At 36.0% G+C, this 18,092-nt stretch overlaps 1 protein-coding gene across 5 annotated transcripts in view; it reads left to right on the top strand.

The window, feature by feature from the left end:
- LOC131434713 (protein dead ringer) overlaps positions 1 to 18,092 on the top strand; it is a 290,153-nt gene that overhangs the window by 202,088 nt on the left and 69,973 nt on the right. For all 5 annotated transcript variants that reach the window (XM_058601750.1, XM_058601749.1, XM_058601745.1 and 2 more), the window contains exon 5: positions 12,556 to 12,628. In XM_058601750.1, the coding sequence (XP_058457733.1) occupies positions 12,556 to 12,628 (73 nt within the window). The remainder of the gene's footprint in view (positions 1 to 12,555; positions 12,629 to 18,092) is intronic.

Raw genomic sequence — 18,092 nt, 5'->3', positions numbered from 1 at the left:
CCATTTTGGCTGTTCATCGGGGAGGTAAACTTATGGAATAACGATTCAGTTAATACAAATGGTGTTGTAAACTTTTTTCCATCACCTTGAGTCGACAGTTTTCTCAATTTACATGAAAAATGCACATTGATTGTGTGACTTCGTCAATTCAGATCAATGTTGAGAATACTTACTCTCTCTCCCTCTTGTGAATATTTTTGTGAATCTCACTTAGTTGCTAGACATGTTCGGGGCACTTATTCCACTCTCTAACCCTCAAAATAACCTTATAATATATTTTGATTTAACTTCTTTTTTGTCAGTGAACTTATTACAGATCTCCTTCATGATTACCCTGAGTAGTGTAGAAAGTATCTGTGCTTTCAAAAAATATCGATTTCCACCTTTGGTACATGTGCCAAACTTGATGGCGATTCGTTTAGTTGATTCGTAGTTATGCTGAGACTTAAATACACTCGCGTTCATAGGCAGAAAAGTTTATTTTCCCTTAGTTCTTTGAATTTCCCGGCAAAATGGAACCAGATCCTTTGAAATTATTCAAAGAAAAATACGACCTTGAAATTGTTGCCACTCTCTTGTTTTAAAAAAAAATGGGAGATTAAATTTTATTTTCAAAAACCCCTCCTTCTAGTCTAAATATCGATTCTCTTCAAATTTCGTCATTGACCCTCAGGACACTTGCTACATACTCTTCCCCCTGAGAATGAAGAGCAATGAGTATCTGTGCCAAATTTAATAGCAATCCGCTCAGTAGTTTCAGAGTTGCGCCGTTACAAACATTACATCCCCTTTTTAGAGGGACGTACTACATCCACCCCATACGAATATTCTGAGTTGCACAAAAAGTATCTATAGCCTTCATGGTTCATGGTATCGATTCTCGTCCAATTAAATAATTTTTTTCATGACCTCTGTTAAGGATACTTGCAACGCTCTCCCCTCCATAAAAATACCCTTACAACTATCTCTGAAGAGCAAAAAGCAGCTATGCCAAGTGTGATAGCAATCCGTTCAGTAGTGTCAGAGTTATGCCGTTACACCCCTCTTTTTAAATGCACTTGCCACATCAACTCCCCATATAAATCATATCTAAGGTATGGAAAATGTTGCATGATCTTCAAAAATCATCGATTCTTGTCAAATTTTATGAATATTTTTCCATGACGCCTCCTGTTAATGATACTTGCTACGCTTCCTCCCCTATAAAAAATATCTTTATGAATATTTCTGAAGAGCAAGAAATAACTGTACCAAATTTTATAGCAATTTGTGCAATAGTTCCGGAGTTATGCCGTTACAAACATTACACTCCTTTTTTAGAGGCACTTACTACACCCTCTCTCCACAGAATATCCTTTTAATCATATCTAAGCTGTGCAAAAAGTGTCTTCAAAAAGTACCGATTCTCGTCAAATTAGATAGTTTTAATGACCACCTTTGTTAAGGACACTTGCTACGCTCCCTCCCCTCATGGAAATATCTCTGAAGAGAAAAAAGTACATGTACCAGGTTTAATAGCAATCGCTCAAGTAGTTTTGAAGTTATGCCATTACAAACATTACACCCCCCTTTTTAAAAGCACTTGCTACATCCACCTCCCCCCCCCCCCATATAATCATATCTAATATATGCAAAATGTTTCTATGGTCTTGAAAAAGTATCGATTCTCGTCAAATAAAACAAATTTTTTCACGAGCTCCCCCTGTTAAGAACACTTTCTACGCTCCCTCCCCCCATAGAAATACGTTTATGACCATCTCAGAAGAGCAAGAAGTATCTGTGCCAAGTTTGGTGGCAATCCGTTCAGTAGTTTCGGAATTATGCCGTTTTAAACATTACACCCCCCCTATTTAAAGGCACTTGCTACATTCAACCCCATATAGTCATATCTTGTTTATGACACTTGCTACGCTCCCTCCCATATAAATATACTCCCTGAACCATCTCTGAAATACAAGAAGTACCTGTGCCAAGTTTGGTGGTAATCCGTTTAGTTGTTCCGAAGTTATCGCGTTACAAACATACAAACTTACATCCGTTTTTATATATATAGATTGCTATTTTAATTCATCCCGGATTTAACCATTAATGGTCATTCACCGGGTTGTTAAAGTGTAAAAAATTACTCCAACTATCGATATTATCAGGTTTGAAAAGTAGTTTAATATAACTAAAATTGCTAACGTGATTACTCTCTTTTTATTCTAGATCATAAATTGAATGGGTTTTTTATGTATGACCACGCAAACAATTTTAAATAAATTTTAAGATGGTGTTGAGCAAGATCCCATCAAGATTTTCAAGAAATAGATAAAAGTAAACTTTCGAATGATTGAATAGTTACAGATACTTTTTCCCGCTTCTGAAAACCTAATTATTAGCAATATTGTGCCGTACGCCAAGGAAAGTAATTAAACAAATCTCAGAAAACGCAACTGCCGAAAAATGTAGGGTTTAATATTCTTATAAAATTGCATAAATGTTATTAAACTGAACCACTCGAACCTCGTGCTTGGCTAAATGCGCTGAGAACGTACGAAGCGCTGTACATTCATTTCTGCCGCGGTACAGAAATGCGCGAACGAGTTTTTGTGAGATCAACTAAAGCTTCGGTTGTCTTCTGAGAATGAGAACAAATTTGTCTCAGCGCAATAAAAAGAGCGCGTATGCATATGGTCTGTTGCTACTCTGTGTAATATACAGTTCCCACATTTTAAAAAATAATCGCAATTTTTTAGTTTACGGTGTTCGGTGATTCACAATCGAAAATCTTGATTCACATTTTTGTGCGCAAAATGGGCTTATTTCCACCTCTGGTTTAGACATTACACTTCGTTATAATAGCAAAAAGTGTTTAACAAATAGCATTAACATTACGTCTGCCTAGCAGTTTATTTTGAACTAGCAGTTCAGTGCTACGCACTGATTAGTCAAAGACGAAACGTAAAATCAATTTGAACGTAAAATCAATTTTAAAGAATAACAATAAAAAAACAAGTACTACCTTCTATCTACAAATCCCGAAAACTTTTGAAAAATGAAACAATTGTTAAATTGATCAGCTAGAACCATATCAATTGTAGAAGGATTTCTCATAAAAGATAAACTAGTTGGGCTATTTGGAAATAAAACTGGCTAGAAACCAGCTGAGAGTTCATTTTGAAGAACTCGTATTTTACGGTCATTTTTTCTGGTTATTCCACGGAAGATGCTTAGCGTTTATAACTCTGTTAAGAAAAAAATAAACCTGTTGTAATTCACCTTGTGGTGTTTTGATGCCTTTCTCATATAACTCATGTTTTCATTAATATTACTAATGGCTTCTTCAAAATCCTTTTCTTTGAATATTTGTTTTCTCTGTATAATTTTAAACACATCTCACCCAGTTGCTCCGAAACCAGAAGTCAAATCCTAACAAAAATGAAAAGCGGTTTATTTTTGTAGACGTAGACCCCTTTATTTGAGTCTAAATTTGTGAAAATCGACTCTGTTGTCTCTGAGAAAATGAAGAGAGTTTTTTACTACCATTTCCGGTACTTCCGGAACTGAGAGAGCTGAGAATCGGTTCGTTTGGAACTGAAATCGGTTCGTTTTGTCAGCATTTAGCTTAACAATTTTGAGCTAAACTCAGAAGAATTTTTACGTTTTTTTGCGTTATGGCTCCATATGACAGGTTGCATTTTCAAACACATAGTTCTGTATTTCCGGAATCGGAAGCCGGATCTGGATGAAATTTTACATTAACTTATGGAAATTTCATCAACCGGTAATTTCGAAACCGGAAGTCGTATCCGGATGAAATTTGGTAGGGTTTTATGGGATTGTAAGACCTTTGCACATTTCACCCTGTGACTCGGGAACCAGAAGTCGAATCCATATGTAATTCAATCCGGCTAAACTTCATTAGCAACCTTTGGGATCAAAATACCTTTCATTTGAATCTAGGTTTGTGAAAATCGGTCCATCTGTTTCCGAAAAAATCAAGTGCACATTTTTGTTACATACACACACATGATCGAAGCTCCGGCAAAAACAATATTGTGTTAGGTTCGCAGTACCATCATGCCGTTTATATTTTTCCCATCGAACTGAAAGTGCAACTTTACTTGCGGAAGGAAAGATGACAGCACAGTACGAAATGCTTTCAAATTACAGGCATAGATTGTTGTTGGTTTTCCAGAGCGACAAGCGTCCATTTTAGAAATTTTGGAAGAATTTTGTTCTGTGTCGCTTAAATTTGATTCAGAAAGAATATCGTATATTTTGTTAGCTGGTTTCGTTTTTAAGGGAGCAGAGTTGTTTCTTATTGATTTATTTTCAACCTTGTACAAAATGGCAGGTGGGTAATGTCAGAGACATAACTGGATGTCGTGAATACGAAAACAACTGACATGTTCCTTAACACTTCCGAATATCAATTAGTTGATCAATTGTATGAAATTGTATGAAATTGTATGTAGAATTCGAAACGACGCACCTAAACTAAAGTACAGATTAGTTACATTTAATATTCTGAAACACAAATATTATGAAATAACCAGTATAGTTCGTTATAATAAAACTAGCTGACCCGTCGAACTTCGTCTCGCCAAAAATTATTTTTTGTAATTTATATTTTCGGACGGCAGAGTGGTCAAACGTCTAATGTCGTTGACGTTTCTCTCCATTATGTGGCTGACTACTTAGTCTACAATGAACGGTTGTAAGGATTCAGAGACGACATATTATTTTCCACATAAATTGTCATCTTCGAATGCATTAAACATAGATAGCAGAACTCTTTCCAACACATGGTGTCGACATATTAGAATAAGAATGGTCCTGAGATGATTAAAATTTATTGGCAAATCCTTGGAGATTATCGGAAAGATTTTTTTGAGATTGTTTGTCCAAAAAATGCTCCTTCGCTAATCTGATCATTCTACATAATCATGTTTGATGAATGTTCATAGCATTGTCATTAGAGGATCAATCTTTGATTCCTGAATTTAGCGATAAATTATACATTCAATAGTTAAAACGAAAATTTTATCCATGTAGTGTCCTTTATGTTGTACATGAACACTGAAGCCGTCAAATAATCATAGTCATATTATTAGTTGAGTCAAGACATCGTTTTTCTGAGTACTCCGTCTAAAATTAGGGAATAAGTTAACATCTGATAATCAATATCATACAAAATTGAAGGAAAAATGTGCAATACTTCTGTTATAGCGAAACGAATATGTGAAATAAATATACCAGTTGTCGTCCTTTTTTTAGCTAATATGTATTTGTTCAAGTAACCCAAAGTTCGGAAAGAGGGAATGATTTTGTCTTAAGCTACTTTCAAAGTAAATGAATAGTATCCTAAGCCACCCGTTTTCAAGTCAGAATCCACCGTTCAAAATTAACCAAACGCAACTGAACGAACTATAGCTCGGTGCAGCTGAAAAAATAGCTCAAAACTTGTTCTGTACCTTCAAGTTGTCAGAAACTCCTCGTCTACTTTGAAGCAACAAAAAAGTGATTATTTTCATATAATGTGAAACTTTTGATTGCTTGGGGAAACTCCGCTGTAATTTTAATTTTATCTTTATCTTACCAATTTGAAAATACTTCACAAAAATAAGCAACTTAAAATCAAATATTTATGCTAATCATCATCTACCGATTGGCATTTAATTGCCATTTGTTATGTGCGCCTATCTACATAATTTGTAAGATAAATGCTAGGAACATCTCTTTGTTTGTCCTCATTGTTTCAACAGCGGAATCGTATCATTGATTTTTTTTGTAATTTCATTTTTTTGAACTCACGCCCACGATGACCAATATTATTCATCTAACTGATTACATGGCACACATTGCATCTAGTAAACGAAATCAGAACTTTTGCTCCTGCTTACGGTATGGCTTGAATAGTATATCGACATAGCTAGAACAGTAATATGCATTCCACCAAGTCATTTTGAAAACAATTATTTTGATACCCAATTAAACACGTGGCTCGAAATAACAAATCATATACATCAAGTATACCTGTGAATTCTCCACACGAAACATCTCGTTGCGCGCCAAACAATTTTTTCAACGATCTAGTATTCCTTTCTTCGACGGCCAAACACTCATGCAACTCGTTATGCGCCAAACACCTATCGATGATCTAGCAATCATTGGCGACTTTTTCAGAAAAAAATTTTTTCAGGAAAAAATAGAAAATTCCATTGTCCATACAAAATAACTTTATTGGTTTTTCCCACTTTTCCGGTAAATTTTCCTAATTTTTTTGATGTACGAACCCGGTGTGGGTAAAAACTGATCAAACAAAAAAAGCATCTCAATCCGTCCATCCGTTCTTACGTGATGCGATTACAAAGAATGATCTCTTTTTTTTTTTTTTTTTTTTTTTTTTTAAATAACTATTTATTGGAATATGAGTTAAAATTAAATTATTAAGATTTAAATTGGGTGTTCAGCCACAAGTGGTGACTTTTCAGCCCTGTTATATATATATATATATATGATTTGGTTATTACCATGAAGACATCATTTGCTTCCGCAATTCTGAGATTTTTGTGTAGGGAAAATTCTAAACCTACTTGTATTGTGTAATGGGGAAAAGGAACTTATATACTAACTTACTAACTAATACAGAGAGCGAATCGATTCAATTGAAGATTGCATCGATTTTTGTCGGAATTTGCTTATAATATTATGTGACATTACATCTAATGGTTCTATATTTGTGAGTCTGTGTAACTCATTTGTACTAAACCAGGGAGGACGCTTCAGAATCATTTTCAGAATTTTATTCTGAATCCTTTGAAGCGTTTTCTTCCTGGTGGAACAACAGCTTGACCAAATTGGTACCGCATAAAGCATGGCTGGTCTGAAAATTTGTTTATAAATTAACAATTTGTTTTTTAGACAGAGCTTAGAATTTCTGTTTATAAGAGGATATAAACATTTAATATATTTATTACACTTTGCCTGGATTCCTTCAATGTGATCCTTGAAAGTGAGTTTTTTGTCATACGTTAAACCTAAGTATTTAGCTTGATCAGACCATGTCAATTCCAAGCCATTCAATTTGAGAATGTGATTATTGTTTGGTTTAAGAAAAGAAGCTCTTGGCTTGTGAGGAAAGATAATTAATTGCGTTTTTGCTGCATTTGGTTTAATTTTCCATTTTGACAGATAATCACTGAAAATATTTAAACTTCTTTGTAGGCGACTGCAGATCACTCTTAGATTTCTACCTGTGGCTAACAGACTTGTGTCGTCACAGAATAGCGATTTCTGACAACCAACGGGTAGATTTGGAAGATCAGAAGTGAAAATATTATACAAGATTGGAGCTACACTCGAACCCTGCGGAACACCGGCTCGTACGGGTAGCAATTCAGATTTACAATTCTGATAGCTAACCTGAAGAGTACGATCAGTTAAATAATTTTGAATCATTTTGATCAAATAAATAGGAAACTGGAAATCAGACATTTTTGCTATTAAACCTTTGTGCCAAACACTGTCGAATGCTTTTTCTATGTCTAGAAGAGCAACTCCAGTGGATAACCCAGAAGATTTATTTGCTTTTATCATGTTCGTTACTCTGACAAGTTGATGAGTAGTTGAATGTTCATGACGAAATCCAAACTGCTCTGGTAAAAAAATTGAATTCTCATTTATATGAGTCATCATTCTTAACAAGATAATTTTTTCAAAAAGTTTACTGATAGAAGAAAGTAAGCTAATTGGGCGATAACTTGATGTTTCTGCTGGGTTTTTATCAGGTTTTAGGATAGGAATTACTTTAGCGTTTTTCCATCTTTTTGGGAAGTAAGCTAATGAAAAACACTTGTTGAAAATTTTAACCAGGAGTCTCAAGGCAACATCGGGAAGATTTTTAATAAGAATATTAAAAATTCCATCATTACCAGGAGCCTTCATGTTTTTAAGTTTTCTAATAATTGATTTAATTTCATCAAAATTCGTCTCAATAATGTCATCGTGTGATAACACTTGAGTTGAAATATGATCATATTTCAGTGAGACTTCATTTTCAATAGGACTCACAACGTTCAAATTAAAATTGTGGACACTCTCGAACTGCTGAGCAAGTTTTTGAGCTTTTTCGCCATTTGTAAGAAGTATTTGATTTCCTTCCTTGAGAGCAGGAATAGGTTTCTGAGGTTTCTTAAGAACCTTAGAAAGTTTCCAGAAAGGTTTAGAATATGGTTTAATTTGTTCAACTTCTTTAGCGAAATTTTCATTTCGCAAAAGAGTAAATCTATGTTTAATTTCTTTTTGTAAATCCTTAACTATGTTTTTCATAGCAGGATCACGAGAACGTTGATATTGTCGTCGACGAACATTCTTCAACCGAATGAGCAGTTGAAGATTGTCATCGATGATAGGAGAATTTAATTTAGTTTGAGCTTTGGGAACTGAAAGATTTCTAGCTTCGATAATATAATGATTCAAATTATCAATTGCTGTGTCGATATCCGCAGAATTTTCTAAAATAGTTTCATGATCCACATGATTTTCAATGTGAGATCTGTAATCCAACCAATTTGCTCTATGATAGTTGAAAATAGAACTAATTGGATTAATTATAGCTTCGTTGGAAAGTCTGAATGTTACAGGAAGATGATCTGAGTCAAAATCAGCATGAGTAATCGGTTCACTACAAATGTGACTTTGATCTGTTAGAACCAGATCAATTGTAGACGGGTTTTTCACGGAAGAGAAACAAGTAGGATTACTGGGATGAAGAACTGTAAAGTAACCAGCTGAGAGTTGATTATGAAGTATTTTACCATTACTGTTATTTTGTCTACAATTCCACTGGACATGCTTAGCATTTAAGTCCCCTATTACGAAAAATTTCGATCGATATCTTGTAAGTTTTTGCAAATCGCCTTTAAAGAAATTTAATTGTTCGCCGGTGCATTGGAATGGCAAATATGCTCCAACGATGAAATAAATTCCATGAATGGTTTCAACTTCGATTCCCAAGCTTTCAATAACTTTAGTATTGAAAGAAGGTAAAATTCGATGTTTAATTTGCCGTTGGACAAAAATGGCAACTCCACCACCAATTCCAGTAAACCTGTCAAATCGATGAACCACATAATGTGGATTACTTTTCAATTTTACATTTGGTTTAAGAAAAGTTTCTGTCACAATGGCAATATGAATTTTGTGAACTTTGAGAAAATTATAAAATTCATCTTCACTCGATTTCAAAGATCGAGCATTCCAATTTAAAATATTCAAATAATTATTTAACATCACTGTTAAATTTTAAATTCATTATAATATTATTTGCAAATTTCCATCCGATTTGAAATGCTTCAAAAAGTGATGAAGTCGAATTCATTTGGATGATCATTTGAAAAAGTTGATCTTGTAGGTAGATCATTTTATTTTCAGTTATATCGCCTAAATCGACTTCATTTAAAGAAGCGAATGGCATTGAAGGAATATTTGTAGGTAGACTGCCATTAGAAGAAGATGATTTGGCCGGTCTACCTATTAATAAATTGTTTTCGTTAGAAGAAGAACTGCAAGGCGGTCCTGTGTTTTGATTATTTACATTAGAAGAAATAGGAGATAGATTTCTACCTAATATACCAGCATAAGTGAAATTAGAAGAAGATGATGACGAGGTCGATCTACCTGTCAATAAATTGTTTTCGTTAGAAGACGAATTGGCAGGTGCCTTAGAAGAATTTTCAGGTATGTTCTGTAAATTTAAGGTCGTTGATTTGACTTGTTGTCTAAGCGAACGAGCGTTTAAAATTTTTTCCCTGACAGGACATTTCAAATAATTGGATTTATGATTTCCATTGCAATTTGAACATGAAAATTTATCAGTGGTTTCATTCATTGGACAAGCGTCTTTCGAATGCGATTTACCACAATTCAAACACCGTATATCCATATGACAATTTTTGGTTCCATGACCGAAGCCTTGGCAACGACGACATTGCGTTAAGTTTGCAATACGATTATGCCGTTTATAATGTTCCCAATGAATTTTAATGTGGGAAATGAAACGTACTTTTTCTAAAGTTTTCAAATTGTTTACATCACTTCGATTGAAGTGTATTAGGTAAAGTTCATGGGAAATTCCAGAGCGTGGTTTAGAAGTACCATTCGCTCTTTTTTTCATAAGTATTACTTGGGAAGGGGCAAAACCAAGCAATTCTTTTAGTTCATTTTTAATTTCATCAATACTTTGATCATTTGATAATCCTTTCAAGACAGCCTTGAAGGGTCTGTCTGATTTTATATCATATGAATAAAATTTATGAAGTTTTTCGGACAAATATCGAATAAGACGTTCGTAATCTTCCAATCCATCCACCAAGACTCGACATTCTCCTCTTCGTCCGATTTGAAATGAGACTTTTACTTCCGGGAGAAAAGTAGAAAGCTCAGTACGGAATGCTTTGAAGTCGGAAATCATCACCGTCACTGGTGGCATAGATTGATGTTTCTTCCCAGAACGACAAGCGTCCATTTTGGGAATTTTTGAAGAATTTTCTTCTATGTCGCTACAATCGGATTCAGGAAGAATCTCGTAAATATTGTTAGACGGCATAGGATCAGCGGAAGGGAAATCCGTCCGTTGTCTTTTATTTTTACATTCAGATTCTATAAGATCGTGAATGTTATTAGAAAAATGTTGAATAACGGATTGTGATTTATTCCGTATTGAATTATTTTTAGCCTTAGGCTTGTTGCCTTTCCGGTTGGACGCAGGCATTTTTGAAATTAATGAAATTTTAAATTAAATTAACTAGGCTAAATTAGTCTTCGATTAGACTCCTAGCTAGCCTTAAAAAAGGCTGATTAATTTCTTAGTCACTCTAATATCACTCTTTGTATCACTTAGTCACTCTAATATCACTCTTTGTATCACTTAGTCACTTAGTTAGTGATTCAGGTAGCCTTGAAAAAGACTGAAGCCTTGAATCAATGAAACTCTAGGTAGCCAGAAAAAAAAAATTTCAGGAGCCAAGAGCTATACGCGTGCGGTGCGAACGACTGTTCAACACCGACTGACAAAGAATGATCTCTGCATTTTTATATATATAGATAATGGTGGCTCTGAAAAGAACCTTTTCTGATAGCGTTTGTGATGAAGAGTGATGAGTTGAATTCGAATTCCGATGGATGTCACTGACTTCCGTCATCTAATTCCAGGCTGAACTGTTGTACGTGGGTGCGATACTGATATGGTTGGTGTAGGTGTAGCGTTTACAACCGATTATAATCTTCCAATAAAGAAAACATTAATTCGCTAGGTTGATCAATGATACAATAGGCCTAATTTATTGAACGAAACTATCAATATGCTATAGGGATTCGTTTCTAGCATTCAGAAGAGTCAAATTGCGTAATTCTCTACGACATTAAACTCTGGAATATTTTTCGCAAAAACAAAGAAGGCTTCACTTGATCTCGATTACTGTGAATTTCACACTAAACTGAGGATATTTACCTTCGATTTGCAAACAACAAATCCTAATAGTTCTTTAGAAAACTTTTGAGCCATTAGAACGGCTGATTTTGTGTAATGCTCTCCACCGTTGTTTTTTCATCAATGCAAATGACTGGCAGCTGTGACGTAATCGCTCTTGTCGGAGACGAAACTAGCTTTGCAAACGACACAAAATACATCTGCTCGCAGTGGCGATAGAATCCAAACTGATCCAATTTTTGTTAAGAGCTTTCTTTTTACGTGATTTCGTTTGTAGCTTTTTCACTAATGGGCGGTCCTAACGGCTATAAAAGTAGCCGCTTACAAAATTTTAATGTCGATTATTTCATTTCGGATTTGCATAATTTATTTAAAGTTGTACAGCAGCAGATATTTTGTTCTCTTCTTCAGAACGCGTTCTGATTGGCTGGTGTTGACATGGGTCAAATGAGATAGGTTTTTCAATAGTGTACTATTGAAATATTTCAATACTTTTGCTATACACGTTTAAGTTAAAAAATTTCGATTCTATTGGTAGTTAGATTATATAAATCCTTTCACAGATCACTGAGCTATGAGCATTCAAAATACGAGACAGGCAAAGGCGCCTTATGAATTATCCTCTCTAATACTCGTTTATACCAAACATTTCAGAAAAGTTTAATTTTGAACTATTTGAGATTATGTCACACAACTGATAATTTTGTCATAAAATTGTGATCATATTTCCGATGGCGTGTAGCAAAAATTCACGTTAAATACAACAAGAGATATTCACGATCAAAAACTTATCACTCTTTCAGAGGGTAAATTTTGAAAAGGCACCCCATAGTAAAGTAAGTCGTATTCACGACAAAAAATAATAATAATAAAAATCACCTTTTCGTAAAACGCGCAAATACAAAGTTTGAGACGTTCCCGGTATGTTTTTCTAAAACAGCATTGCGCATTTAAGGATTAATATCTTACTAAATACCCGTAAATAGGGTTAATATACATGTAAATGTACTTTATTGATAATTTCTTTTTCATTGCTTTGCTGAATTCTAACCGTTTATTTTTTCCATGTCTATTTTCAGCTATACGAAATCAATGATGACCCCAAAAGGAAAGAGTTCCTCGATGATCTCTTTCTTTTCATGCAAAAACGAGGTAAGTGTTATTGTTCGCTTTTGAGTAAGAAAAAAACTCCTTCGTGTGGAATCGTTTCTAATCACATAATTCATTCGTGTCCGAAAAAAGTATTTTTTTTAAATATAGATTGTATTTTATGCATATAACAAATAATTCGGGAAATTGTTATCGGATAACAGTTCTTGAGCACTCCACGTCCCTCACCTGTCTAATGCATTTCGCAATCGGTATCTCTCAATGACTAATACCTGTCTTGTAGCATCCGGAAATCCTTCACGATGCATTACTGCCCCCATTCCCCGGCACGGTTCTGTTCTGTGTTCGTATACCAAACACGGGTGATAACATTCATCACTGCATAGTTCCGTACATTGTAGTGGAACAATAAAAAAAATATATATATCGGAAACAGCAGTTCGTGCCATTTCTCGATAATGATAATATTTTCGAGCTGAAGCCTACGGTTGCTAAGGTGAATAGGAAAAATGCATTTCATTACCTAAGCAAAGTAGCCGTGCGTGTGGGTGTGCGTCTGAGATGGGTTTTTGTACCTGTCGGGTCATCCTTACGGTACTGAAACCCGGTAATGGTGGTTGTGCTGCACCGTGAGATGGGGTGTCTCTGCATATTCAGTATTTCAGTAAATTGAAATGTAGTTGTCGCCTCCACCGAAGATTCTTCTGTTCAGTTTAACGGAGTTGGCGATCCTTGTTACGGCAGCAAACAAATCAAAAACCACTCCAAATCAAACCCGCACCGCCTCACGATAAGCTGTTTCTTTTCATTTGGCCAGTCGAAGTCGGAGCAAAGGAAGCTCAAGGTGAAGACCTTCTTTTCGGCTTCTCTCGGTGGTGTCCCCCCGATAAAGGTATCTCTTCCACTTATGCTCGGCTAATTATTTATTAGGGCTTCCTGGAACGATATGAACGCTTATGAAAATGAGCATCCGATACCCGAATCCTCTTTAGCAAACGCAGAAGGAAGTGTGCACAGTGCCGTCAGTCGACTGGACAGGTATGGGAATTATGTGCGATACGTGCTCCTATTCACGGTCGACACAAGAACCGGTCGGCTACAAAGTTAGAATCGTCCGAGAAAAGGTACGTTTCGTTTTTTTTATTATTATTATTATTTATGTCTTGTACCATCGAAAGACTGAGTTGTTATTGTTTGTTAAGGATTAAAAATTGTTTCCTTCGACCGGGGAAGGTAGGCTTACATTTCCTTAGCTGTCCTCGTTCTTATTCCGTGTCCGTTGAGTCGTTCGGACGAAAATATTCACCCTGAGATTGATAAATCGATTTTATTTTTTTTTTCTTTAGTGCCGCGTGATCGATTCGGTCCGGACTCGTCTGTCCGTCGGACGGAAACTCATGCGTTTTCATTTCGGATCTGGTAGCTTCCTAGCTGCTGAAATTTTAGCTTGAGATTTCACCAACCAATGCATCAATGGAAGCTAATTTTCAAAACTCCGAAGTCTAACTCGATTAAACTTCCAAAACACGTGCTCTCCGGTTGGCAGACAGGTAGCGTGAAATCGTTCCGCGCAACGAATCAAATGCAAATATGGAGAAATTCAGCGAGACGCAGAACTAAATAATTGAATTGACTACGCTCTGAGCAGGGGTTGCAAACATAAATGTTCAATCAATTACAACACTGCCAAACAAATCATCAATCATGGTCGAAGCAATTTAGCGTGTATCTAGACGGCATCCGCTTGCTGGATTCGGGTGATTTGTTCGGAGAGGGCTGTTCTTTTAGTTTTTTTTGCACTGCATCGGTAATTATCATACTACATTGTGCTGGATCAGGCAATTAAACTGTGTAACTGCGGTAGTTGCTTATTTTATGAACAAATGCCTTAAAAACATTATTAATGATCTGGTAATTACACGCTTGATAGTTATTTGGATTGCTGTATGGTGTTGTCTATTTGTTTAGGGCTATGCAAGCTCACGAAGTTTCGTTTGCGGACCCCACTGTAACCCTGAGTCTATAATTGTGTAGGTTTTCGTATGATCTAGTTTTAGGTGGTAATTGCCTACGCCCAAAACAACAACAAAATTAAACCCTTTTGCGTTAATTGGGGTAGTGTTTTCTTGTATGTTTTCGATCGGGCTGCGATTTTTTCACGACCGTAAGACTAGTTTGTAATTTTATAAAAATACGATATCTCTGACCTTCTTTTGGATGCAAAATTGTCAATATTGTGACACGGATCTTTCAGGAGATGATGGAGACATACAGCAGACTGCATATGGTCGGAAATTGACTACGGTTATTTTTGACGATTATTCGAACTAAATAATATTGACATTGTACCAATGCTTTCGAGCGGATAGTGCAGTGAACCTTCCGCGGAAGAATGCTAATGAGAGTTACTACAGCGGCATGTAGAACCGCCTCTAGTACTAGAACATCGGACGGCTATTATGGACTAAGCTTGTAGGTTGAAGGGGTAAGGGACCGTAGCAAACAAGCACAATCGATTAACTGAAGGATGATTTAGAAAGTGTTGGTGAACACCAAGCAAGTGTGTTCGGGGGTTTTAGTGATGATCCATGACGAGGATGTTCAAATAAATGCAATTTCTCTTGTGGAAGAAATTTGCTTCAATACTTGTCATTACCTTAATAACAACTGTCATTGGAACTATAAGATTAGAGGGAAAGAAAAGATCTGAATCTACTTTATCAGAAGATGTGGTAGAGGTGTATGGCGCAAGTAATGTTTTCTATCGAACAAAAATTATTAATTGTTAGTTACATTGTCAATTGAAATAGTTCGTAGCTCAAGTGTCTCCGTACAGTGGAAAATCTATGTTTACTTCATTTATGATATTCTGGAAATTTTACCCATACAATCTCTAGGTAGCTAGCTGCCGACAACATAACGCTGAATGGCGGGTCGTTCAAGTTTTGCAAAAAAGTAACACCTGCCTTGGATGGGTGCTGTCTATTTAGTCTTCTTTAGTTTATATTGAAGCGTTGGGTGGCGTCAGCAGCTCATCATTAACTGCTAACGCACTGATGCATCGAAGACGAAATGTAAGAAAATAGTCATCTGCACTTAGCACAAACCGGTATCTATGCCGCACAAAAAATCCCTAAATTATTAGTCTACACTGATGTCTTTTTTGTGCGACTTTTTACGCGGATCTCCAAAGTTACGTGAATTTTCAAAGTTATCCGGTTTTCTTTTTATTGTCTGAGAAATGCAAGGACATCGAATCTGGTGTTATCATGAAGTTTTTCCCTCATTTTTTTCAAAAAAATCTATTTTGAGATTACACCAGGTTTCGACATTTCATGCATTTCTAAAACGTTTGGATGGAAATTTTTTTTATAGTTTTGATTTCCGGATATTTAGCGGATTTCCGAAACTACGCGGTCCTTAAGTCGCACAGACGGTTATTTTCCATAACCATTTTTTTAGATGTCACCAGACCTCGACGTATCATGCATTCCTAAAACATTTGGCATAAAAAAATTCTTCTGTTTTGTGTTTTTTACATTGATTTCCGAAGTTGCGCGGTTTTTACGCGTATTTCTGAAGTTTCGCGAATTTTTCATGCGGTTTGTATCCCCCGCGTAAAGAAAACTTCAGTGTAATTTCTACTGACCGTTGTGAAGCAAGTATACACCCAGAGAATCTGCGACTGTTATCGACTACCAGATGCAAATATCCACGAAGCAATTAAAGCCGTTTAAAATAGTTGAACTTCTTACCGTTGGCAATCAACGTACTCGACAAAAACGAATGGAATAAATTTCCCTTGAAAAAGGCCATCAAAAATGGCCGAAACGGCGGGTAATTTAAGAATTAAATCGTTTGCATAGTGATTTGGGACTAAGAATGCCGTCAATACTTATAAAAGGTGATTTTTTGAGGTTAGGATTTTCATGCATTAGTATTTGCTCAGATTTTTTGAGGTTATGATTTTCATGCATTATTATTTGCTCAGTATGCTCTGACATTTCATCATGAATAGACTTACTAACGAGCAACGCTTGCAAATCAGTGAATGGGCCCTAGAAAAGTTGGCAGAAAATCCGCTTTTTTATTGACAAATTTTGTTCAGCGATGAGGCTCATTTCTGGTTGAATGGCTACGTAAATAAGCAAAATTGCCGCATTTGGAGTGAAGAGCAACCAGAAGCCGTTCAAGAACTGCCCATGCATCCCGAAAAATGCACTGTTTGGTGTGGTTTGTACGCTGGTGGAATCATTGGACCGTATTTTTTCAAAGATGCTGTTGGACGCAACGTTACAGTGAATGGCGATCGCTATCGTTCGATGCTAACAAACTTTTTGTTGCCAAAAATGGAAGAACTGAACTTGGTTGACATGTGGTTTCAACAAGATGGCGCTACATGCCACACAGCTCGCGATTCTATGGCCATTTTGAGGGAAAACTTCGGAGAACAATTCATCTCAAGAAATGGACCGGTAAGTTGGCCACCAAGATCATGCGATTTGACGCCTTTAGACTATTTTTTGTGGGGCTACGTCAAGTCTAAAGTCTACAGAAATAAGCCAGTAACTATTCCAGCTTTGGAAGACAACATTTCCGAAGAAATTCGGGCTATTCCGGCCGAAATGCTCGAAAAAGTTGCCCAAAATTGGACTTTCCGAATGGACCACCTAAGACGCAGCCGCGGTCAACATTTAAATGAAATTATCTTCAAAAAGTAAATGTCATGTACCAATCTAACGTTTAAAATAAAGAACCGATGAGATTTTGCAAATTTTATGCGTTTTATTGTTTAAAAAAGTTCTCAAGCTCTTAAAAAATCACCCTGTATAAACTCAATCGTTACAATGATCATACTCAAATTTAGAGAGTGTTGATTCTGATCAACTAACCGAGTCAATAGTTCGTAACCAAATTCTAGCAAAGATATATCTCTCCGGAATTTTTGTTTCTGCCTTGCTCATCATTGTCAAAACCGCATTTTGAATCGAGACCCGGAAGATCGAGTGTCATATACCATTCAAATTAATTAGTCGAATACACAAAATGTCTGTGTGTGTATTAGAATCCGAATCCGAACCAAACGGATATTGTTCGGGCTCGGGAACAGAAAAATATATGTTTATCGGGTTCGGGTTCGAGTTAAAAAGTTTGGTCGGATTTTTTTGAAGTTCGGGTAGTTGAAAGAAAAATTAATCTTGGGTTCGGGTCAGGTACGAGTAAAAGTTTTTCATTTTCGATCGGGTATGGGTCGGGTTCGGGTTTGAAAAAATGCTTACACGACCATCTCTAGTGTGTATATATTTGTAAATGTAACATTTTAGTGCACTCGCTTATATCAGACATGGCCGAAGCGATTCTCGCAAACGTAAATACAGGTAGAAAGTCTTAAAGATGCATATAAAATTCCCGAATTTCATCTTGATCCGACTTCCGAATCCGGAGTTACTAAGTGTTCTAAGTGTAAAAAATCAACTTTGAATTACTTACTCACTTTCCTCAGAGA

This window comes from Malaya genurostris, chromosome 3 (genome assembly GCF_030247185.1).
Source record: "Malaya genurostris strain Urasoe2022 chromosome 3, Malgen_1.1, whole genome shotgun sequence".
NCBI classification, from domain to species: Eukaryota; Metazoa; Arthropoda; class Insecta; order Diptera; family Culicidae; genus Malaya; species Malaya genurostris.
This window is presented reverse-complemented; position numbering and strand designations above follow the sequence as displayed.